Consider the following 26,532-nt stretch of genomic DNA (forward strand, 5'->3'; position numbering starts at 1 on the left):
ACCGAGGCAGGGTGGTCGCCCGCACTTATCGGGCGTTATTTTGTAAATTCAAATTTCAAATCAGCGCGGTCAACCGGCCCTATGGCGGTCGCCCGGCGAGGTCAATCTATTTGAATAAAATTTCTGCTAAAAAACACTATCTCGGTTTACCGACCCATGGCTGTCGCTTGGCCAAACCATGATGGATTGTTTCTGTTTCGACAGAAATAATTCCATAGTCAGCCGGCTTACCCTGGTTGACTGTCCCACCTTTGTTCGGAGGATGCTGGAATTCCAGCCATCCTTCCGCGGTCGCCCGGGACACCCCGGTTGACCGACCCTATTTGAAATTACTTTTTAACATTCAAAATTCAGGGACTTTGGGCCACAGTCTTTGGGCTTTAGTCCTAGTTTTTAAACACATTTTTGAGTGTGTGTATGGTTTTCAAAGATATAAAAACCTAAGTATGAAAACCATTTGAAAAGCTATTGAAAGTGCATTTAAACATAAAATCAAGACGACTCCAAATACATTCTAAGAGTGTATACCATTGAGTCTTCTTGGAATGTCTTTGCTCCTTTGCACTTTTTTGGACTTCTTCGGGCTTAAGTGAACATCTTGAAATTTGTCATGGCTCTTGTGACTTCCTCCAATCTTCAAATCATGTTGAGAGGTGCTTGAGGAGTCACCATGGCATGTTCAACTTCAAGCTCATTCCTGACACTTGCTAGGGACTTGTGGAATCTTGATCTTCGAGCTTCTTCACTTGAACATCTTCAAATGATGATGTCTCCAATGTAGGTGCAAGCTCTTGGTTCCTTTGATCCTTGATCCACAAGCCATGTATTGAAATGACTTGTGTAATGGTGATTATGACATGAAAATCCTATATATAACACAACATCTCAAAGCAACACATTAGTCCATAAATGCTAATCAATTTGGTTTGCTAGCATCAAAATAAGAAGGTAAGGTGAATGATTAACCCATGGGAACCCTTGGGCTTACATTCTCCCCTTTTTGATGATGGCAAACAAATTGATTAGGGAGGAAGGAGATGTCAAACAAATAGGTGAATAAGCATGATATGATATAAACAATAGAGCATAGCTCCCCCTCACTATATGCACGTGTATAATAGAATGTAAAGCATATGGTGTACATACAATGTGGACTACGTAATCAATTCCCAAACTCTCCCCCTTTTGGCAGTAGCAAAAAGGTAGGGATACACAAGTGAAAGTGCAAGTGGGGTGTCAAGGTAATAATAGCTTATCTAAGCTATGTGCCAAGCATATGATGTTACATTTAAGCTCTTATGATGCTTATCAAAATAGAAAACAAAGTAAAGTGCATGATAAATCATTTTTTTATTTTGTTCTAAGGATTTAGATATAAAGCACAATTATAGGGGTAATAGACCTTGTGAGCACATCACAATGATCTATATAAACATGATTATATACCCATTTGGCTCTCCCCCTATGAATTTGTCATTGGCCCTAGGTGAAACCTATGTTAGGGCATGACAAAGAATTATGATGGAAAAGGTGAAGGGTTGGACTTGGAACTCTTCGGCAATGAGCAGACAAGTCTATTCCACAACATGGATATGCTTTGAACTATAATATAACTTTTTAAGTTCTCAAGTTGCTTGCCCCTAAAGATTTAATGTTAAAGCTCCTCCTGACTATGTGCAACTAGTCTAAATATAACAGTTCAAGCACATAGGGCATTTGCTTTGCCTTTTGACACCTTTAACCATTCATAATTAATCCATTCAGAAGAATTTTGCATTTAGAATGGGAATGAAGAAATATCAGACAAAAGATATGGAAGTGAAGATAATATAGTTTGATACAAAAATGCACATGGATATAAGAATAGAAAGTTTAAGTCCAAGACTCATCCATGGCAAATAACGGAACATGTATATATAGATAAGACAAAACAAAGTTCTATATACATGAACCAGAAATGAAAGAGATTTAACAATTAAAGCTCAAGGTACAGTACCATGATTACTCTCCCAAAGAACATATCATGTGTATGAGATGTCTAAAGTGAACCATACATGATAAGAACAATCAAACATAGACATGTGGACTGACAATGTAAGCACATCTATGGTTGAGAATGGGCATAAATGAAGTGAATTACCATAAAGCACTTCTATGACCCATAAAACTGCAAAGGATGTGCTTAAAAAAAAAAGGTATAATGAATGTTAAGCATATACCTTGCATGGAAAGTTGTTAAGGAAGCCTTGGACAAGATTAAAAATACTTTTGGAAATGGCCGATTTGTTACTTCTCGAGATGGTAAAAGTGGCATTTGAAAATCTCTCGAAAGAAGTAGAACTGAACTGTGCATCATCCTTTTCGAAACTCTTTCTCAAAATAATTTAGATGAGCTCTACAATACTCTACATATAGTTAGAGCTCTCACACAAAGCCTTTCGACTCTGTCGAATGAGTTAGGAAATGACTTTCCAGAGAGGAACGATTGAGATACAAGACAACTGATGAAACTTTTGAAGAACTTCAATCAATGCTTGATCCTTTCATCCTTGTCCATAATGTTGGTATCCTTAACAATCTTCTTGGTTTGAGGGACTGTGTACTTGCCTTAAATCTTTTTCTCTCATCAAAAGATCATCCTTAAGAGGATTCAGGAAATGCACATGCCAGCCTTTAGTCATGAATCATCAATTTCCCCAGTCTCTGTTCATCCTTCACTATGGAGAGAGATAGGATTGGACAGAGGAAAATTATGTACATCTACATTCTTATTACATTTGGCATGATGGAGAGAGACAAGCTGCCAAGAACCAATTATCTGAATCGATCTTTTCTTTCTGAGACAAGTGAGCTGATGAGCAATGGGACATGACAAACTCAAAGATATTAAAGAAGATACTTTAGCAGCCCAAAGAATCAGTTCTCCCTCAAACAATTGTCATTGGCTTTTGATAAAACCTATAGGGCAAGGCATGACAATACACAATGGCTATAGATATGATTGTAAATGTATAGCCATTGGATCTTATCATGATGAAAGATGTTCTTAGCTTTAAGAGCACATGATAAGAGACTACTTTATAGGCAATGAGATAATCAACTCAAGCACTATCCTATGAAGGAGAGTTCTAGAAATTTTTTAGACTCTAGAACATGATATGTATCATTGGAAATGATGATATCATATGAGTCCATCCAAGATAATAAAGCCTAAGATGATGTGGCACTGAAGCTCATGCTAAGGGTGCTTGCTAAAAGAAATGAGAGATAGTCTCAATCAACAAAGTATAGGACAAGACCCAAATAACCACACATATGAAGCAATAAAGCTTTATATGGGTGAACTCATCACATGTAGTGTGATACCCATATCAACCTACATATGATAAGTTGAAGAGGACAGACATTTACATGTATTGCTCCCCATTTGTTAAAGACTCATACATGGTATGAATCTAAAGGGCTGTCCTAACACAGAAGCACTAAGGGATTTAGAGGTGAATGATTGACAAACCACCCTTGGGCTACAAATGCATAATTGCTAGAGGTAGTCATATGATACCGATGACAACCTAGCAAATCATTCTCCCCCTAAATATGTGCATATAATATATGTATAACACACAAGGCACATATGGCTTATCGTGGTTAAGATGTTGGCTAGAAGCCAAAGTAATTAGATGATTTAATTAAGATGAAGGTACAATCTCCCTCTTCACTAGTAAGAAGGCTAAAATCACCAATTGAGCAGCTTTTAACTTTAAGGTTTACCATCTAATCATGCAGCTAATACCATACAAGGAAAAATAACTATAGATTATATATACATATGTCTATTAAACACAAATCTATAGAACTCAGATAGAGAAGGAATAGACTGTAGATAACAATGTCTAAGAGAGACATACATGGCTCATGCAAGTGATAATATATCACTTATGGGTAAACATGAGCAATACATGATATTTTAAGCCACCATGGATAGTCTACAAAGTTTGGACCCAAACGACATGACTCATAGGGTTCATGGTCCAAACAACTATGTTTTCATCCACAAATCACCTATAAAACGATAATGCAATAAGCATAAGGTGAATGGATCTATAGAAAGCCAAAAAAAAGTGAGGGAGATAAGTGTTCCCATCACAATGTATTGCATGTCAACTATCATAATGGGTAGATACCCAATGATGATGCTAGCTTCCTATGACATGTGTCTAATCTATGTCTAACAAGGTTGACAAGCAAGGCTTTCTAATTGTGGATGCTAAGTGCAAATGTGATGTAATTTTGCACTTAGATGGATTTTAAAAGAATATTCAATAAAGCACAAAATATAGTCTAAAAATAAATATAGCATTTAATTACTTTTAGACTATTGCAGGAAAGAGATGTGATCATTAAGATCATATGAATATAGATACATTCAAGTTAAAAATATCACACATATGAGTATCTATATTTATGGATAACAAGATATATCAATTAAGCTCATATAATCTAGATACAAAGAATAAATCAGTGAATTGAGGTATCTAGAATGAATGTGAATGATATGGCAATTTAGCATAGCCCTTAAACTAACTCATTCACAAATTAGTTTAGATGGGATTCTTTGGAACCCAAATCCCTTTGGTTCCATCCAAGTTTGTTTGAAGAAGTGTATCTTTTATTATCCAAACAAACTTGTTAGATTTTACAAATATAAGTTTACACTCAGATTTGTAATGTCCAGATCTACCACAATGAGTACAATATGGTTCGGTAGATGAGGAACAAATAGAATCACAAGACTTTAAATTTAAGCAAATATGCTTATCTTTTTCTTTTTTTAGTCTTTGATTCTTAGTAGAGAGTTTTTCATTTATTTGCTCTTCATTTTCACAAATATGTTTATATTTTTTAACAACTTCATTGTTTGTGTTTTCAAGGCTTTTAATTTCTTTCTCAAAGGCATTGCATCTTTGAAATAAGTCAACATATTTATTTATCAAAAATATGTTCAATTGACTTAATTTCTTGTTTTTTTCAAACTTTCATTTATTTCTAATTTTAAAATTTTAATTTGAATTTCCAAATTGAAAATTGAAAGTTTGAAAGAACTTTCTTTTACATAAGATTTTTCGGAAGTCTCGTTTTGTCTAGAAATTGTATCATTTGAAAAGAGACAAACATTTTTCTCAAAAGTGTTTTCTAATGTAGTCCAAATATCTTTTGCATTGATTCAATTTGAAATAGTGTCAAAAATGTTTGGAGTTAATCCAGAACACAAGAAAATCATTGCCTTTGAGTTCAAGAAAAATAATTTTAAATCACCTCCATTGCATTTTCTTGAAAAAGAAATTCCCTCTTTAATGACATCTAAAATGTTATGATCTATGGATTTGAGATAGGCTTGCATTTGTTATTTCCAAGCTCCATAATTCGTTCCATCAAAGAATGGAGGAATTAGGGTGGATCGGCCTTTCTCGAAATCCATTTTAAATCAAAAACCTTTTTAAGAGCCTAAGCTCTGATACCAAATGAAATGCAAATGTGACAACCCAAGAGGGGGGTAAATTGGCTAATTAAAAATTTTAGGCTTAATTAGATGGATTATTAAAATCACTTTAGCAATTAAGCACTAATTAATATCCTAACCTTTGTTCAAATAAACATGTAATAAAAGCTAGGGTTTAGATATTCCAATCATGCACATTTACTAACCCTTGTTCAATTTAAAACATAATAACAAGTTAGGGTTAGAGTTTACCAATCGCCATACGTGCAAGAGAAGGAGAGAGATAGAGAAGAAGAGGCACACCATAAAGAGGACACCAAGATTTATAGTGGTTCGGTCTATCAAAAAGACCTACTCCACTCTTCAAAGTTTAGCTCATTGGATACTCCACTAAGGGTGAGATTTCAAGCCTAATCTCCAAGCTTTTAAAACCACCTTCTCCAACTCTAACGGGGACAAACGTTTCTGCACGAAGCCTTGAGAGGGGACACACCCTCTTACATGATTCACCTTTGTTAACGGGCCGAATCGGAGACTCTCACAATGTCTTCACAATTCTTAATGGGCCGAAGAGAAGAGCCTCAATAAAGAACAAATAAAAATGAAAAACACTCAATGCCTCTTGATAGGCGGATTACAAAGTTAATAGCTCACAATCACTCCAAAGAAAGATACAAATGTAAAGCCTATGGAGTGCCTCTTGATAGAATGTGGAAATACAAGCTCAAAGAGGTTTTCGCTTTTGATTTGAAAAGTTGAAGCTAAAAAAGATGGGATTTTGATCTATCAAAATGTTCAAAAGCTTTTTTAGAAAGGTTTGGATAGTGTATATATAGCCCTTGAAGAAATATGACCGTTTGGGGGTAAAATCGTAAAAAACTGGGTTGAAAAAGTCAACCTGCGCAAGCCTCAACGACTCTTTTTCTAGGCCGCAGCGGTCGACCAACGGCGATCGCCCGCCCTTATCTGGCTTTCTTTTGTAAATTCAAATTTCAAACCGAGGCGATCTACCGGCCCTATGGCGGTCGCCCGCTGAGGTCAATCTGTTTGAATAAAGTTTTAGCTCAAAAACACTATCTCGGTCGACCTACCCATGGCGGTTGCCCGGCCAAACCATGACGGATTGTTTCTGTTTCAAAAGAAACAATTCCGGGGTTGCCCGGCTTATCCCTATTGACCGGTCCGCCTTTGTTCGGAGGATGCTGGAATTCTAGCCATCCTTCCGTGGTCGCCCGGAACACCCCGGTCGACCGGCCCTGTTTGAAATTCCTTTTTAACATTTAAAATTCAGGGACTTTGGGCCATGTTCTTTGGGCTTTAGTCATAGGTTTTTAAACACATTTTTTAGTGTGTGTATGGTTTTCAAAGATATAAAACCTAACTACGAAAACCATTTGAAAACCTATTGAAAGTGCATTTAAAAATAAAATCAAGAGGACTCCAAAATACATTTTAAAAGTGTATACCATTGAGTCTTCTTAGAATGTCTTTGCTCGTTTGCACTTTCTTGAACTTCTTCGGCTTGAGTGAACATCTTGAACTTTGTCTTTGCTATTGTGACTTCCTCCAATCTTCAAATCATGTCGAGAGGTGCATGAGGAGTCGCCATGGCATGTTCAACCTCAAGCTCCTTCTTGACACTTGTTAGGGACTTGTGGAATCTTCATCTTCGAGCTTCTTGACTTGAACATCTTCAAATGATGATGTCTCCAATGTAGGTGCAACCTCTTGGTTCCTTTGATCCTTGATCCACAAGTCATGTGTTGAAATGAGTTGTGTAATGGCGATTATGACATGAAAATCTTGTATATAACACAACATCTCAAAGTAACACATTAGTCCATAAATGTTAATCATTTTGGTTTGCTAGCATCAAAACAAGAAGGTAAGGGGAATGATTAACCCATGGGAGCCCAATCCTTGATTATTAACTAGTAAATTCACCCATATTCAAATAAACACTTCATGATATCTACACTGTCAGATTTTCAATGTTTCCTTATCTGAATGAATAAACACTCATGTTCTCACCACTTATGGGGTCACCAAGTCAAACTCAGGTAATTATTGGATTCAAATTAGGATTTATTAGCCCTGAGTGTCACAAGCGGGTTCCTCAAAATCCCTAAGTTCATAGCCTAGTTATTAATTACTTACATGGTCATCAGTCTAAAGTCTCATAGTGTACAGAATCAAATCTAGTTTTTCACTAGTTTCCAGTGTTATCAACTTTATTCACGACAAGTAGATAATAGTACTCAAGATCGTGAGATAGGGTCTTCAAATCCCTGAATTCTTAGGTTAAAACCTGTAACAATCTGTATGGTCACAAACCTAAATTCTATAGTGTACAAAATCAAGTCTAGAATTCCACTAGTTCTTCGTACCAAAATCTAGATTCTAACAATGCACTCGGTCATGCCTAAGATTACTTTGTTTAACAAGTTATCAGTTATATTCTTGGTTTAAGGTCACAAATTAGTCTCTCAAAATCAACTAAGAACTTACATGGTCCTAACATCCAAATTTTCTAGTCAACCTCACTCTTCAAATTTCTAATACTTATGACCTAAAGCCTAGGCTCTGATACAACTTTTCTGTCACGCTCCAAACCCCTCCCTAGGCATAGGGCGCGGTAGCGCTGTACACTTGGAAGATAAATCCCACAAACATACAAGGCTACAAAGCAGTAACAGAAATAAACCAAGCATTCCTTAACCAAAATATCAAATTCTCAAATAATGTGGACTCAACATAGCCAAATCAAATCTCAACTCTCCCCTGAATCAAAATAAATAAGCATAGACATAGTCTTACAAATTTGTTTACCAATACTCGCTATCTCAAATAGAAGCAAATAAGCTAAATAAAATATCCAAGCTCTTATGGTTCCGAAACTAAGCTTCTTCTTCCTCATTCACTTCATGAGTTTCAAACTCTGAAAATGTTAATATAACCACAGTCAGCTGAAAAGCCCAGTACATAATAACACACTACAAAAGTGGGATCAAGCATGCTTCAATAAGGAAGGCAATTTATGAACAACATGGGTGCAAGCTACATAAGGCATGGCTAATCATAAGAGCAATAGGTAGAAGTAAAGTCTGTAAAAAATGTCTCATAATGTCACAACAGAAGGGTTCACAAATTCTTAGGGTCTATGAAGGAAATTCATATAAGTATGATACCACCCTGAGATCGTCAACTTAGTCCAAAAAGCAAGTTATTTTTACCTCGACTGCCTACAAGTTCAAAAAGCATGTTATTGCTTACGCCGACTACCCACGATGTCGGAACTAGTTCTTAGGTTCACATACCTGTCGACACGGTCAACGTGTAGGCTCACTGACAAGCCCCACATAAGCCAACTTATTATCCCCATTGGTGAGGGCCAAAAAGTTTACATAAATACCTAATCCTCTCAAAAGGTGTCCAAAATTCACATAGTCCAAAAGGAGGTGTTCAAAGTTCCAAGTGAGTGTTTCACATGAGTTCCACAATAGATTCATATAGCAGTGAATGTCTAATAGTCCAAAGGTTTATAGTTCTAATGAGATTGTAAAGGTTTTCACAAAAGTTCCAAGTTAGGATATATACATCCAATGAGTATATCAAATAGCAAGATTCCATAGAGTTTAATCAATGAAAATGGTTAAGCATGCAAGACCAAAATAAATATCTAAATTTTATCAATGGCTCCACAGATCCAGAAAGATTGGGATTCACAATCAACAATGGCATAGTATTCGAAAGGTAAATTACATCACTAAGTACGAAATTACGTACCTTAATGACAAAAACTTTTCCTTTTCATAATCACCTTAGTTACCTACAATCAAGAGTATGAATTTTCTCTATGAGTTTCCTCATTGATTTCACTCCGAGTGACACAAGACACCATTTGGTGCTCATTCGGAGAAGAATCGGTAAACCGTTCTATAGTTCTTTTTAGTAATTTGGAATTTTCATCATTATTAAGTTTCTAACACTTTTTGAAACTACTTTTAATAGAAATAGCATGTTATGGCATGTCCGTATAGTACAAGAGCGTCGAAAACGGACGAGAAACGAAGAAATTATAAATTTTTGAAGTTTAAGCTGCCAGGGGAAAAATTGTCGTGCCGGATGTTCGGGAACTTTGACGGACGTCCGAGAACCTTTAAGTTTGCCGAATGAACATAGTCGGACGATCACCAGTTCTTTCCTGGTCGTCTGCCCCTGTGCGGACCCAGTTTTCCCCGAGACACTATTTTTCACCCTTTTGACACTAAAACGGCTATAACTCATTTGTTTGAACTCCAAATCGTACGTTGTTGGATCCGTAGGACTCATATCAACGAGAGGAATCCATAAAACCCAATTTCAAACTTTGAAATCCTTAGATCTAATTACCATATTTAATCTAAGATTTTAGGGCATATCACAAACCTAGATTCTTAGAGTTTCAAAACTAAATTCTTAATTTCTTAAGGATCTATAAATTTATCCCTAAATTCTTATACAATTCCTTACACAAAACCTAACCATCTAAACATTAATAACAAGTCTCATTTGATCCTAGGTTTAGGGTTCTATTTATTCATCTAACCAATAAAGATCATAAGTCTTACCTCGATCTGTGATCTCTCTTTCCAAATCGCTCTCTTCTTCTCCTTCTCCACACAAATCTCCTCTTAGGATTGGAACAAAGAGTTTACGGTTTCTTAATGGCTGTACAATTCTTCTTAAGAGACTATTTACATGCTTTTCTAAAGAAGCTCTAATTCTAATTTAACTCTTGATTACAAAAATACCCTTGGTTTACATCGGGGGACGAATTTTTAAAGGGAGGAAATAATCACGTATTTTCATTCTACCCTCCTTACACAAATTTTGTCGTCGAAATTTACACACTAAATTAGCTTCTCATTTCATTCTGAACAATTCTTAAGCTAGGTTGTAACACACAGGGTGATATAATTCAATACTTGACTTTTTCTTATTCACTTCGTGCACTTGGACAATTACTAATGAGGGGCCTCTATCATAATACCAGCATATGGTACCCAAGGGAGAAAATATAGCTCTAGGCTAGGATTCACAAAATATTCACCGTGTTCTCTCCAAATAATTTTATTTAATCCCCTCACTAAGGTAGCTAATTCTGACTTTCAAAGTACAGCTTAATAACACCCTTATATGTATGTTTCAAATAGAATTTTATTTTCCTTTCTAGGTTCATTACATTCTTGAAGGTAGAATTGATGAGCACATTTATGTGTGAATAGTAGGTGGGAAAAATATGCATATTTTATGTTTAGAGCGGTACTACTAAGGTATTTTCTGTGTCTTTGGTGTTTTAGGGATTTTTATGGATTTTCACAGAAAATAGAAGTAAAGAGATGAGATTTCAAAGAAAATTCAAAATTTGGAAAATTCTTGTCCGTATCCAAGTGTGGGATGCAAACAACGGTCGAGATCAAGTGAAGAAAGAGAAATTAGTTGGCCTAATTTAATTTTTCTTTGACACCAATGGGCTGAAAGTATTATTGACAGCTTCATTTGTTTTTTTTTAATTACATTTTCGCCCATCAAATGAACTGTTTTTATCATCCAATTGAAAAGGTTTAAGGGGCACCTCCAATTTGCTTCGTGGCCCATTAATTGGAGGGTCCGGATTAGCCTAAGAAAATGATTTGGTTACTCAAATCAATTGGGCGAGAGAAATTTTTGGAGGGTCACCTTTACCAATTTGGGATTAAAATTAAGAGAAAAGGATTTTGTGTTGTACAATAGCCATATTCGGTCACAAAAAAGAAAGCAAGTGGGGGCTACTTATATTCTTCCTTTCAATTTAGCTTTTGAAAATGGGCCTAATGTTTGAACGTTTTGGTCATTGGTGATACCCACTGATATCACAACACACGTGGGACCCACGTGAGGTGTGGTTTTAAATATGGAAAGAAACCACTGATTTTGGTATTTTGTGGTTCGAAAATAGCCTTTAAATATACATGCAAACATGGGACCCACAAGGGCATTTGTGGAAACTGTGTGGGGGAATATTGGCAACACGTTGAAAGTAGCCACAATGAGACAAAATCTGTTACGAACGGTGGAAAATAATATAAGCAGTTGGATTCAAAATTGTAATTACAAATTTGATGGTTACTTTATCTATTTTGGAATGTAGTGTGATATGGAAACTTTTTAAGTAAAAGCAAGAACCGACCAACTTTTGGCACTAAAACGTCCAACATGCATAGAAATAGTAATTTCTAATTGAGAAAACGGTTCCTACACATGTGTAGAGAGTTCGCTACACACCATTTTAAAGGCCCTCACATAGATAGGGTGTCTACAAAAAATCAGATCCATAGGATCATCCCAACCCTACAATTTGTGGAGTTAAAATGGATGTCTTTAAACCTTCACAAATTAGTCCATTTTTTGCCTCCACAGATCGAATGGTTAGGATGATCCTATGGATCTGGTTTTTTGTGGACACCCTATCTATGTGAGGGCCTTAAAAATGAATGGTTTGGATCACCCAAATAATGTGGCCCCCACTGTATTTTAAGCTAGTGTGTAGATAACTTATCTACACATATGTGTAGGAACCGTTTTCTCTTTCTAATTACTTGTTTTGCCATATATGTGGGACCCACTTGGAAATTACAAACTACATGCATTTTCGTTCTTTACACAGTAGCCCACGATTTTCTATTTGAAAATAGCACGGTTCATTTGTATATAATGTATATACAACACATACGTGGGACTCACCAAAGAAAGTGAAATTCCACTTAGCAACCCAAGAGGGGGGTGAATTGGGTTTTTTTTTAAATCTCACTAATTTAAAAACTTTGTTTGCACTAGTTTTAGATTGATTGGAAAATCAATATTAAGATTCAAGACAAAAGTGAAGAAGTTACCACAAGAGAAGGAGTGAAGAGACAAAGAGGATTGACACAGGGATTTTTATAGTGGTTCGGTCTTAACCAAAGACCTACTCCACTCTTCTCAAGTTTGGCTCCTTGAGGTTTCCACTATCTTCTCCGAGGAACTTAAATACGGCGTTCCTTTCGCCTCATACAATCCGAGCTTCGAGTTCCAAGAGTCTTCTACGGCGCCCTTTGTGCCAAATGCAAAGAAGAGAAAATGATGTTGCTCACTTGCCTCTAGATAGGCTAATACAAGTAGAAAGCACACTCACTCTCACAAGAAAAAGATGTACAAATAAAAAGCCTAAGGTCTCTCAAGAATAATCCAAGGTCAAAGCACAAGAGAGAGGGGGAGAGTGAAATCTTGAAGAAAATGAGTAGTAATGCCTTTGAATGCTCTTAGAATGTTAGATTAACTCATTAGATAAGTTCCCAAAGCTTCCAAGGTTCATATATATAGAGGGGAGAAATATATGCCTTTTTTAAGCTCCCAACGGTCTTCTCGGAGTCTGGGCTCAGAGCTCTGAGTTTACCGTAGTCCCTTTAAAATTTGAACCTGGAATAATTCTCGGAGCTTCGAGAATTTTCTCGGAGTTAACTAGCAGGTTTTCCTGTTTTCATTACTGATTTTGTTTGGGCTTTTGGAACTCAATCTAAACAAGCTAAATGGAATGTCATGTGGGTCCAAATATGGAACACCAATATGAACATTCACTAACCAATTAAATCCTATTTTAGGTTGATTATAACTCTCCTTTGTGCCTTAGACCTAGACTATACATGATAGACCATTTACATTCTAATTTTGCTTAGTCTTCAATCTTGTTGGCACCTTGTAGAAGCTTCTTTGACATGTCATCACTCAACTCCATTGATGCTTGAGCCATGCTTGAGCTTTTGAGTTGATTTCTATTCTTGTTGGGCTTGAATTCAACCTAGTCTTTGAATACCTTTGACTTGCCTTTATGTTGGTCTTCTCTTGTATTTGAATTGCCTTTGTGATGGTGATGCCTTCTTCATGCCTTTGATATCACTTTGAGCTTGAATGATTTGCTATTCATTGTGCAATCTTGAATGTACTAAAGCTATTAATACAATAACTTAGCCAATGGAAATCATTAGTACATAAAACTATTTTATATCAAATTGAGTTTGTTAATCATCAAAACATGTCAATGGGAGTACTCGTTGAGCCCTTGGGCTAACAATCTCCCACTTTTTTATGATGACAAACACAATTTGCTTTAGGATAGGAGCTCCCCTTGAGGGATGAATAGAACAATTTATGCTCCCCTTAAGAGATTGATTTAATTAAACATTTAAAGCATTAATTTTAATGATGGAAATTGATTGCAAAAGTTTAAGCATGGAGCTTTGCTCCCTCTCAATATATGCATATTATTATGACTTGGGAGCTCAAATATTCCCCCCTTTTGTCAGCACCAAAAAGGTGGAAGAAAAGGAACGAGGGCATATGAGAACCAATGAGACAAGGAAAGTGCAATGCAATAGAGAAAGTAATGACAATACAAGGTATGCGAGAAATAAGAAATAGAACAGAGAAGCACAACTCACAGTAAACCAAAGAGAGATATATATATATATAGATGTTGTGAAATACCACACATAGAAGTGCATACAACCATTCCAAGGACATAGCATCCACCACACATCATATCATCTATAGAAATATAAACCGAATATAGCCCAAAAAGATCCAACCTATCATAAAAGTATCCATCTAAATAGGATCCATACAAACAACTAACAATCCGAATACAACCTAGCCAAATACAAACATATAGATAAGCCTAATATATCAAGGGAGTCTGATCAAAACGATGTCCAACATCAGTGAACTAAAGCCATCTACTGCTCTGAGAAGGCGGTGGCTGATAAGAAGAACTGACTGGCTGCTGGCCCCACTGGCCACTGGAGCTGTAGTGGTAATAGGTGGCCCACTGGTCATCAACATGTGTAGTAAGAGTCTGGAAGCGAGTGGAGATCTCAGAGTCGGCATGAGTAGACAGCCGCTCAAACTGTGAGGCCATGGATTGCTCAATGGCCTCCTGCATGTGAGCCAAATCCTGGCGAGTGCAGAACTGAGAAGTATCCTGTGACGGCTGGGGTGCCGGTGCAGCCTGGTCCTCGGCTTCGTCTTCATCTCCATCGTCAGAATCAATGTCAACCGCTGCTTGATTAAGAGCAATGCAGTTAAATGTCTGATCATCCAACGGGGCATAGGAGTCATGGCCATCTCTCCATCCAAGGTGATGCCAAAGTGGAGGAAGACACGGGTGAGAATCATGCCATAGGGCAAGGAAGAGTGGTAGCAGCCAGGTGTCTGACACATGTATCGAAACATGATGTAGGGAAGACAGAGCTGGCAACCCTCGATGATGTAGTAGATGAGATAGGCCTCTATGGGTCGTAGGGCTTCGCGTATGCCAGCACGAGGGGTGAAGATGTGGACCATAAAATTATGGAGCATTCACCCAACCGGAATGAGATCGGCAGCTTGCACGGGCATATTAGGTTTGTAGCGCCATACAATCCGACCATAGACAGTGTCATGATCAATATCATCAAGTGAATGGGTCCCATCTTCAGGCCAAAAATAGTGTAAGAAGCCCTCATGGCTAATCCCAAGAAGCGTGGCAAACGTGTGATAGTTGAGTTTAATGACAATTTTTTTTACCTTAGATTCGATTTTGAAGAAGTAAGTGGAAATTGTGAGATTGGCGTAGAAGAGACGCACCAAGCGAGGGTAAATGAGTTCGTTGATGTGAAGGATGGGCGTCTAATCGAGGGCATCAAATTTGGCTTTTAAATCAAAATATTGAAGGACAGGAGGATCAATGTATCTACCGGTTAGGACGCCCCAAGTGCCGACATCGGCCCAGAGTTTCTTGGCCTTATCTCGAGTAAAGAAGAAGTTGGGCACAACCTCTGCTGCCACAGCCGGAGCCTTGGCCTTTGCCCGTTTTCGTGAAAGTCCTTCTTCCTCGGGATCGTATTCGGGTTCTGCAACTTGGGAGGAGCCTCCAATGTTAAGATTTTTGGCTTTAGGAGGCATGGTGAGAAAAAATGGGGTTTGAGAAAAAAAAAGAAAATGGCCCTAAAATGGAAGAAAAAGGAGAAATAGGGGAAGAGAAGGGAATAAAATGGAGGAAAATGGAAGAGAAAGAAAATAGGCAAGAGAAAATGGAAGAAAAATGAAAAGAAAAGAGGGGTGGGAGGAGAGAGGACGAAATCCTAGGGTTTTGAGGGAAGAAACAAGGGTTTAATGGAAAATGAAAGAGGTTGGAAGGAAGAATAGGAGGAATGGGGGTCGGATTTGGAGTGGATGAGGGTAGAAAGGGAAAGGGAATGTAGTGTTGTGGAAGAACTAAGAGAGGGAGAAGGAGAGAAGAAAGGAAAATGAAAAGAAAACGAACTAGTCCAGGGCTTTAAACGCCTCTGGCCAGATTCTTAGAGCTCCGAGAAGAATTCTCGGAGTTCCAAGAACACAGCCCCTTATTTTTTATTTTCTACTGTTACGAATCTCGGAGTTCCGAGAAATTTTCTCGGAGCTCCGAGGAGCACCTGGACGAAATCTCGGAGTTCTGAGAACCTTTCCAGGTTCCCTCTACCCATACTCTCGGAGTTCCGAGAAGTTTTTTTTTTCTGTTTTTTTTGTATAACAATAGTATACACTTTGGATATATGTAGACATATATGATTTGGAAAAGGTACTATATGGAAAATGATGTATATTTGAAGAACCATTCATCAACGGAGATAGATGTCATTTCATATTCAATCCATAATCCAATGCATGAATCACACATAGGACTTACAGATGGTTTAGACGACGGCACATGGCCAAAGGATTAGGTGTCTTAATTAAGTGTGACGGTACCGACTCCCCCTTTGAACAAGTGGGCTATGGGCACCAATTGAGTGAGTTTTAGAGTTGAGGTTTGATCATCTTACACCATGTAGTCACTAGCAAGAAAGATACATAGATATATACAATTAGAGTGCTATCTCCTATTTATGTTTCATTTTCAAATTCCTTTACTTGATCCAGGCTCCAAATATTGAGTCCACTCCTAATATCACAAAATCGATCATCATTAAGGTGTTTTGTGAAGATATCCGCCAATTGGTCATTGGTGTGGATGTACTTAATTTCAATATCCCCTTTTTGAGAATGATCTCTTAAGAAATGATGCCTTACCTCTATTTGCTTAGTTCTAGAATATTGAATTGGATTCTTTGTCAAGTTGATGGCACTTGTATTATCACAATGGATTGGAACATTGCTAAATTCAAGATTGTAGTCCATGAGAGCAGTGTTTAAAAACTCGTTGACTTGGCATGGAACTCGGCCGAGTCGACTCGGTTTCGTGAAGACCGCATTTTGGAGTACCAGACTCGGCGAGTCCGGGCCGAGTCAAACACGAATATTACTTTTCTCTTGGATGGGATCAACTAGCAGGAGAATCTTGGCGATCCGTGACTTCTCCCACTGGTTGATCTTCCCAAAACATATTTCTGAATCTAAGGCGTAAAAAGACAAAAAAAAGAAAGATCCATGCTTGATTTATTCAACAAAAATGATACGATTCATACCTATAAATCTGTGTTGAATGTCTCACATTTCTATTCATCCAAAGAAAAGCTCAATCTCCCTTAGTTTCTTGTGCAAAAACCTTTTGCCATTGCCTTCATCCACTGTTTTCTTTTTGTGGAAGCGCACCCACATCTAAAGCCTATGATAAACCCTCCTTGCGGGGTTTCCAACTAGTTGGGCTTTCAATTTTCGGCAGAAGAAGAAAAATTCTCTGGTTTTCGTGCATTTCTCTGTTAGGAGGAACTGAGGAAGAAGAAAGGTTCTTTTCTAGTTCTTATCTGGTAAGGTAATGAAATTATGAAACCCTACAATATAGTATTTATTAGGGAAATTATACATCCGGCCCTGTCTTACCTGGGACAGCCCCTGATCTTTGTAAAGAACAGACATAAACACATAAAGGTGGCTGTCCCAAGAAAGAAAAATGGGGTACAGTGCATTAAATGAGGGCCCTTGTTCTTACTTGGGACAGCCCCTTTAAGTTAAAGAAATGCTACAAAGTACTACAAACACACTTGAGGTGGCTGTCCCGAGTAAAAAATGGAGTACATATAGTTTTAAACTTTTAATAAAGTGAGGAGTGCCCGAATCAAAATACAATAGTGCTGATAACATTTCCCTAAAAGAAAAAGGAAAAAAAATTCAAAATTGCTTTTACAGCCATACCCATTTAATGCCATTTATTAAACACAGGCATAGCATAGCATAGCATAGGTGTACTGGGCGGCTACCCATTTTTCTATGAAAAAGTTAGCGGCTACCCATTTTTCTATGAAAAAGTTAGCTGCAATTAAACTTTTAATGTTGGATAATCCAAACCGTTGGATAATCCCCTGTCAGATCTATTTTAATTGGTTTGATCATCTGAGCCGTCCATTTGATAGGTGACAACGTAAGTAGGTTACCCTCAAAAATTCATTTCAATACTTATTGTTCATTCTAACCCTCCGATCCATAGAGGGTTAGGATCAACCCTCTAACATTCAGATTGGAGGGTTAGGATCATCCTATGGAAATGATTTTTGGAGTGTAACCTATTTAGGCTATGGCCCATCTAATGGACGGTTTGGATCATCCTATGGTGTGGGCCATACCATACTTTTAATAAAGTGAGAGTGCGCTAAGAAACAGTAGTGTTGAACTGTTGATAATATTTCCATCTGTTTTTTATTTTATAAGAATTTGCTACCAAGCTTCTCCTATGGCAATTTCTCGGCAAGTGGCCATCGTGGTGCAAAGATACGCACCTGTTGCTAGCAAACGAAAAAAAATGAAAAAAAAGTAAAATAGCTAAATTATAAAGTTTTAAATGAAAAATTCCCTAAAAATGGTTGTAAAATTGTAAAATTACAAAAAAATACCAATATAATATAGAAGGTTATGACAATTACGGAAAAAACAGATGCTATAAAATTAGAATAATTATTACAATCCCTATATCTGCGGCAGAATAATTATTACAATCCCTATATCTGCGGCATATTAGCGGGCACCCGCATCACCCGCGGGTTGACCCGGCCCGACCCACCCGTTTCCCAAGTCTAAATGTGAGCCTTACAATACTTCTTGAAATATAATAAATCTGGTATATTTTTTGTATGGCTCACGCATAGGATGATCCAAACCATCTATTTGTTGGGTCAAAACATCAATAGGTTGTGCCCAAAAAAATGATTGCCACAAGATGATCCTAAATCTATTGATAACTGCATATTATGGAAAGTTCTATAGATGAGAGGGTTGGGATCATCCTATGTAAATAATTTTTGGGCCACAATGCATTTACATTGTGGCTCATCCAATGGACAGTTGGGATCATGTTATATTTTAAGCCATAGGGGATTACACCATATAGAAACTCATATAATCTAATCCCTTATTTTAGTAATGACAGTCATCTCCTATTTTTACACTTTTCTAGATATAGTGACACTCAATGCCGCTTGATCCTGCATGGGAGCATGGGACGATGTCGAATCCACCATCGAGAAAAATGGTGCGTTGTATTTATTGTAACAAAATCACTACTGGTGGGATTAATCGCTTTAAACATCATCTTGCTAAGTTACATGGCAACGTTGCCGGGTGTCCAAGCGTGCCTGAACAAGTGATGAAAGAAATGAGAGCTGCCCTCGAAAATTATAAAGAGGAGAAACAAGCAGTAAAGAACGTGAACGAACAGATTGCTGAAGAACGAGGCACACAAGAAGAAGACATGCTAGATAGAGATATGCGTGCGGCGAGGAAAGCTAGTCAACGTACATTCTTTATGGAAATGGAAGCACAACGCATCGCACGAGATGGAGTTGGCCCATCATCAGGACCTTCACGTAGGTCAGATGCAGACCCGTCATTTGCACCTAGACGTAGGTCTGATGCTGGTCCATTTGTGGCAGCACGAAGTTCTGATGTTGGCCCATCGGCGATAGGGCCCACAGGTACGGGCAGAGGTTTTCGTTCAGCCTCTTATCACGAGGTTCCTACAAGGACTGGAACTTTAGACCCACTTACGTTTGTACCCCCATCACGACAACCTACTTTAAGAGCAGCATGGGGGAAAGACTTGAAGAAGAAGTTGGGCAGGGTGGTGGGAAGACTATGGTATTTTGCCGGACTGCCATTTCATGCGGCTTCCAATCCATACTATAGGGCGGCCATAGAAACAGCGCAACAAGTAGGACCTGGAGTTAATCCACCAACTCCATACGAACTTGGAGGTCCCATATTAGATGCAGAGGTTGAAGATGTCAGACAATATGTTAATGACTTTAAAAGAATATGGGACAGATCGAGATGTACAATTATGGCCGATGGCTGGAAAGACATCAATGGAAGGACACTGATAAACTTTTTGGCATATTGTCCTCGAGGGACAGTGTTCCTTAAATGCATTGATGCTTCAAGTGAGCAGAAGAACGCAAAATATTTATTCAAACTATTTGACAAAGTGGTTGAAGAAGTTGGAGAAAAATATGTTGTTCAGTTTGTAACTGATAATGCAGCGAACTATAAAGCAGCTGGAAGACTATTGATGGAGAAAAGAAAAAATCTTTTTTGGGCCCCTTGTGCGGCACATTGCATTGACTTAATGCTGGAGGAGATAGGAGACTTGCCAGAATTAAAAGAGTGGATTGAGAAAGGAAGAAAAATAACAAAATTTATTTATAATCATTCACAAGTCCTAAATTGGATGAAACATCATACTGGTCAAAAAGATATTATTAGGCCCGCTGTCACACGATTTGCTACCGCATACCTATCACTTTCTAGCATAAATGAGTGTCAAGCAGGGTTGAAAAGCTTGTTGGCTTCAAGAGAATGGAATGGATCCCGCTATGCAAAACTGGCAGATGGAAGAGAGGTTGAACAAATTATAACAGATCGAAAGTTTTGGGAAAATATTCAGCGAATCATCAAAGTCACACAGCCACTTGTTACCGTGCTAAGAATGGTGGATTCGGAAGAAAGACCTGCTATGGGGTTTATATATGAAGCTATCGATCGTTCAAAGGAGGAGATACAAAAACAGCGCAACTCCATCACCCTCTTCATGCAGCAGGTATAAAAGCTAGTTTTTTCTAATGTAATGTTGAGAATTTTGTTGGTAAAAACATCTGAAAATTCTGATTAACTTAACTTTTGGAGGCTACTATTTAAATCCAATATTTCAGTATGGTGGTAGAATGTCCAATCACCCGGAAATTATGGAAGGGTTATTAAAGTGCATCAACCGCTTGGAGCCAAGTTCCTCAAAGCGAATGAACGCATCAATTCAAGTATAAATATTTACCAATCAAACATAATTTATTCATTATAAATTCCTTTCATTAGATTCAATAGTATCTTATGTAGTATTACTGATGCATTCTCTTTTTATTTATAAGATTGCGGAGTTTCGCGATGTTATTGGTAATTTTGGGAGTGAAGATGCATTGAGATCCAAATCAGCAATGGACCCAGGTAATTTATTACGATGTAATTGTAAATAACATATGATTGCTATTTGACATGATTCTATCAAATTTATATGAATAATTATTTTTTACGTTTTTATTAAATACAGCGGAGTGGTGGAGTTTACATGGTACTAAGCATCCTGAATTGCAAAGGATTGCTGTGATTGTGTTAAGCCAAACTTGCTCATCTTCAGGATGTGAGCGCAATTGGAGTACATTTGCTCACATTCATACAAAGAAGAGAAACAGGCTTGCAGTGAAGAAGATGGAAAAACTAGTGTATGTCCATTACAATTTGAGATTGCGAGAACGAAATGTCAGAAGTGGTCCCAAAGGTCCAATCGATTTGGATATAATTTTTGCTGAAGAAAATGCTGAGGAATGGTTAGTTGAGAAGGAACCACCACTTTTAGATTTTCAGGCAAGTAGACGAAAAGAGATGGAATGTGAGGAGTCACCGACAAATGAAGGTGGGTCAAGTGACAGTTCTGATAGACATCAGCATTGCATAAATGATGAGCCTAGTGATAATGATGATGGTGATGGAGACGACGGAGGTGACTTTGCAGTTTATAATGAAGGTGTTGATGAGCCCAACCCTGATGCGCATGGAGACGCTGCGGGTCATGAATATTTTGTTGGATCTGATGATCAACATGATTATGATGACCGTGATCCGTATCAACACTACACTGGGGACGTTGACGCTTATGATTTGCATGGTGCTCTAGAGATGGATCCGAATATTGGCTATACATGGCAGCATAATATAAACACATTTGGCATATTTCTTGAATATTCTGAGAGTAACTCGATTGATAACTATAATTACACCGACCAAAGAATCCATCAATTTCCATATAGCCACTACGAGAGTGGCTATGATCCACACTACTGATGTGCCTACTCTTATATTCATCGAGAAGAAATTGTCTGAGCGGAAGCCCTTGTAAAATATTGAATTTAATGTAACACAATGCATGTATTGATCATGGGCTATCTTAGGTTCTTTTCCTTTTTGTCACCATATCGATCGACTCTTTGCATTTTTGTTAAATATAATGTATTCATTTTTTGTAGAAAAATATGATCCATTTCACTAATGATTTAGTTACTAATGATACTTTAATACTTATTTTTACATTATTTCTATTTTTTGAATTATTTATTTACTTTTATAAAAAATTACGGCTCATCTGACTTGGCCGCGTCAACCGCGTCAACCGCGTTCTTGACCGCGTCCGCGTCGAGTCGACAAGGATTTCCTTCGGCCGCATTCCGCGTCGAAACCGCGTTTTTAAACACTGCATGAGAGTGTTCTTCATCCATAGGATTTTGGCACAACAAGCTCCGGCTGCAATGTATTCGGCTTCGGTAGTAGACAAGGCGATAGAGTTTGTTTCTTGCTAAACCAAGACACTAGAGATCTACCAAGGAATTGACCTGTGCCACTTGTGCTTTTTCTATCAATTCTACAACCGGCAAAGTCGGCACCCGAATATCCTACTAAGTTAAATTCATTCGATCTTTTATACCATAAACCTAGAGAATGACTTCCCTTGAGATATTTGAATATCCTCTTTATGGCACTCAAATGAGACTCTTTAGGAGCCGATTGAAACCTAGCACAAATACACACGCTAAACATTATATCAGACCGACTAGCGGTAAAATATAATAGGCTACCTATCATTTCTCAAAACTTCTTCTCATCAACCGGTTTGCCAATTTCATCATTTTCTAATTTGGTGGAGGTGCTCATAGGAGTTGGCTTAATTTGTGAGCTATCCATGCCAAATTTCTTAAGGAGTTCCCTAGTGTATTTCTCTTGGTTAATGAAAATTTCATTCTTACATTGTTTGATTTGAAGTCCTAGGAAATAGGTAAGCTCTCCCATCATACTCATTTCAAACTCATTTTGCATGATTTGAGCAAATTCTTCACACATCTTATCACTAATAGCACCAATATTGTATCATCCACATATATTTGAACAATAAGCATATCTTTTCATTTTCTTTTAATGAACGAGGTTTTGTCAACCTTGCCCATTTGAAAGCCACTCTCTAGTAGGAAGGAACTAAGCCTCTCATACCAAGCTCTAGGAGCTTGCTTGAGACCATACAAGGCTTTGTCCAACCTATATATGTGATTAGGGTATTTGAAATCCTCAAAACCGGGAGGTTGTTCAACATAAACTTCCTCCATAATATACCCATTTAGGAATGCACTCTTCACATTCATTTGATACAACTTAAAGTTTTTATGGCATCAAACTGCAAGTAGTATCCTTATGGCTTCCAATCTAGCAACCGGAGCAAAGGTCTCATCATAATCGATACCTTCCTCTTGGTTGTAACCTTGGGCAACTAATCTAACTTTATTCCTTTGAACATCTCCTTGCTCATCGAGTTTGTTTCTAAACACCCATCTAGTCACAATAACCGGGTGATCATTAGGCTTAGGAACTAACCTCCATACTTTGTTTCTTTCAAATTGGTTTAGTTCTTCTTGCATAGCAACCATCCAAAATTCATCATTTTCGGCTTCTTTTATGGACTTGGGATCTATTTGGGAGATAAATGCCATGTTGGAACAAACATTCCTATAGTGAGATCTTGTCTTGACTCCGTGTGAGGTTTCACCTATGATTTGAGTAGAAGGGTGACTAGACATGATTCTACTATATTTGTGAGGACCTTCTATTTCAACCTCCTTTATAGGTTGACCTTCTAAATCAAGATTTTCTAAGGGCTGAACAAGGGACTCTACTTGACTAGGAGGCTCTAGAAGATTGGCACCATCATCATCTTCATCAATGACTTTAGGAGGTTCAAATAACTCATCAAATTTGACATGCACAGATTCTTCAACAATTTGAGTTCTTTTGTTGCAGACTCTATAATCTTTACTATGAGCTGAATAGCCTAAGAAGACACCTTCATCAGATTTTGAATCAAACTTGTGCAAGGTGTCTTTCATGTTTAAAATAAAACATTTACAGCCAAACACTTTGAAATAGTTAACTTTGGGGGGTGTTCTGCTCCATAGTTCATAAGGTGTTTTGTTAAGGTGAGGTATAATGAGCACCCAATTTAAAATATAGCAAGCCGTGTGAACGACTTCCGCCCAAAAGTTTCTTGGAACATTGTGCTCATTTAATATGGTTCTAGCCATTTCAATAAGAGATCTATTTTTCCTTTCAACTACCCCATTTTATTGGGGAGTTCTTGGAGCCGAGAAATTGTGCTTGATTCCATTTTCATTACAAAAGGTATCAAACTCAATGTTCTTAAACTCGGTTTCATGATCACTTCTAATTTTATTTATGAAGATCCCTTGTTCATTTTGAATTCTCTTGCACAAGTTAACAAATTTCTTGAAGGTTTCATCTTTACTAGTTAAAAAATACACCCAAGTAAACCTAGAGTAGTCATCAACAATCACATATACATATCTACTTCCTCTTCTACTACGAGTCTTCATGGGACCAAATAGGTCCATGTGAAGGAGTTGTAGTGGACAAGAGGTCGATAAAACACTTACGGGTTTAAAAGAGTCTTTAGCATGTTTTCCATGAATGCAAGCACTACAAACTTTATCTCTAACATACTTGAGTTTAGGTAACTCTCTCACAAGATTCTTAGAAGACAATCTTGAAATCAAATCCCTATGAGCATGACCAAGTCTCCTATGCCATAACCAAGGGTTATCATTCATGGCGGAGAGACATTGGATGTTTTGATTCTCAAGATCTTCTAATGCTAATGAATACATATTACCATCTCTATATGCAACAAATTCAACTTCATTATTCTTAGCATTTAAAATCTTACATCTATCTTTTTCAAAAATAACTTTGTGACCAAGATCATATAGTTGACTAATGCTTATCAAATTAAATGAAAGACCGTCAACAAGCAAAACATTTTCAACTTTAATGTCCTTAATTTTAATGGTACCTTCACTGATGATTTTGTTTCTTGTATCATCCCCAAAGGTGACATTTTCTTGATGGCTCATGGTGACGAAGGCGAACTTGGTTACGTCTCCCGTTATGTACCTTGAACAACTGCTATCCAAGAACCACTTGTCCTTTGAGGGTTTTCATTTCAAGCACACCTATAAGAACTAAAGCTCATGTTGAAGTTTTAGATACCCACTTTTCTTGTGTCCTTCAAGGTTAGCAACATCATAACACTCATTTTTTATAACCCAAATAAATTTAGATGCTTTTGATTTCTTAACATTGCATGCAAACCTTAAGTGTCTTATTCTACCACAATAGTGACAAGTAGGAATAAAAGCACTAGTGCTAGCATACATGTGGGAAGAATTCATTATAAACTTATTCTTGAATGAGGCTTCTCCTTTAGAAAAGGGTTGGTATCCAAGACCAATTTTTTCTAGAGAGACAAGTTTATTTTCAAGAATTTCAACTCTTTTATTTTTGCCACATGAGAATTTTCTAAATGTTAAATCAAGTTCTTTGCATTTCAAAACAAGTTTCTCATTTTTCTCTTTCAAGCTTTTGTTTTCAAAAATTAATTTGTCTACTTCTTCATTCAAAGCCTTGTTTTTCAAAATTAAGGTTTCACTTGTATTGGTTTGCAAATCAAATTCCCTTTTCAAGAACCCAAAATCCCTAGTTATATCATGCAAGGACTTTTTCATTGTTTTGTTTTTGGCAAGTTGTAAATCCAAATTTTCATGAAGTTTTTCACAAGCAATTAATAGTTCATCATTAGAAAATTCATGAGAGATATCATCGACATCATTTACCTCGGATACGGTGATGTCATGTGTCACATCGGCGAGTCCCATGAAGCAAATGTCATCTTCATCATTTCCGTTGGATTCATTTCCGGATGAAGCACTCCCTTCATCCCAAGCCGCCGCACACAAAGCCTTTTTGCCATTTCTCCTATTCTTCTTGTCCTTTTCGTTGTTGTTGATGAGTGTGCAATTTGGCCTTATATGACCAACTTTGTTGCACTTATAGCATCTCATCTCCTCTTTGCTTGAAGGCCTATTTCTTCCTTGGCTAGAGTTGCCTCCTCTCTTGAACTTAAGAAATTTCTTGAATCTCTTGGTGAAGAGAGCAAGATCATCATCTTGTATGTCTTCTTCACTCTCAACTCTTACTTTAAAAGCTATTAATTTTTTTTTTGTATCTTCCTTTTGTTTAAAGTTTCTCTTCCTTTTAAAACCATTTTAAAAGTTATCAAAGAACCTATTAAGTCTTCTAAGCCCATTTTTGATATGTCTTTTGCTTCTTCAATAGCGGTGACCTTGGGATCCCAATCTTTAGGTAATGACCAAAGTATTTTGGTAACTAAGTCCTTGTTGGACAATTATTTACCTAATGATTTCAAACCATGGGCTATGTTTGTGAACCTAGTATGCATTTCGACAATGGATTGATTAGGGTCCATCATGAACGAGGGAGAATTTGGACCCGTTTGGTGGGCCCGCATTGAACATTTGTTTAGATTTGGATCAAACAGGAGGCCCGCACATCGTTTTAATGAAAAA

General features: G+C 37.4%; 1 protein-coding gene across 1 annotated transcript; it reads left to right on the plus strand.

The window, feature by feature from the left end:
- The first annotated feature begins 18,977 nt into the window (after positions 1-18,977).
- On the plus strand, positions 18,978-21,895 carry LOC143885873 (uncharacterized). Its single transcript, XM_077389918.1, has 5 exons — positions 18,978-20,428; positions 20,536-20,600; positions 20,687-20,817; positions 20,926-21,001; positions 21,105-21,895. Exons 1-5 carry the CDS (start codon positions 18,978-18,980, stop codon positions 21,893-21,895), a joined length of 2,514 nt encoding a protein of 837 aa, XP_077246033.1.
- The last annotated feature ends 4,637 nt before the right edge of the window (positions 21,896-26,532 follow it).

Source organism: Tasmannia lanceolata, unplaced genomic scaffold (genome assembly GCF_043159265.1).
Source record: "Tasmannia lanceolata isolate RefF3 unplaced genomic scaffold, GAP_Taslan_0.1 ptg000011l, whole genome shotgun sequence".
Lineage (NCBI taxonomy): Eukaryota > Viridiplantae > Streptophyta > Magnoliopsida > Canellales > Winteraceae > Tasmannia > Tasmannia lanceolata.

Bases quoted from the DNA above. Each gene is read 5' to 3' on its own strand.
- LOC143885873 (XM_077389918.1), top strand. From the start codon at position 18,978: ATGCCGCTTGATCCTGCATGGGAGCATGGGACGATGTCGAATCCACCA. The intron at 20,429-20,535 runs GTTTTGGGAAAA...TTATATATGAAG, and splicing joins CAAATTATAACAGATCGAAA to CTATCGATCGTTCAAAGGAG. The intron at 20,818-20,925 runs GTATAAATATTT...TTTATTTATAAG, and splicing joins GAATGAACGCATCAATTCAA to ATTGCGGAGTTTCGCGATGT.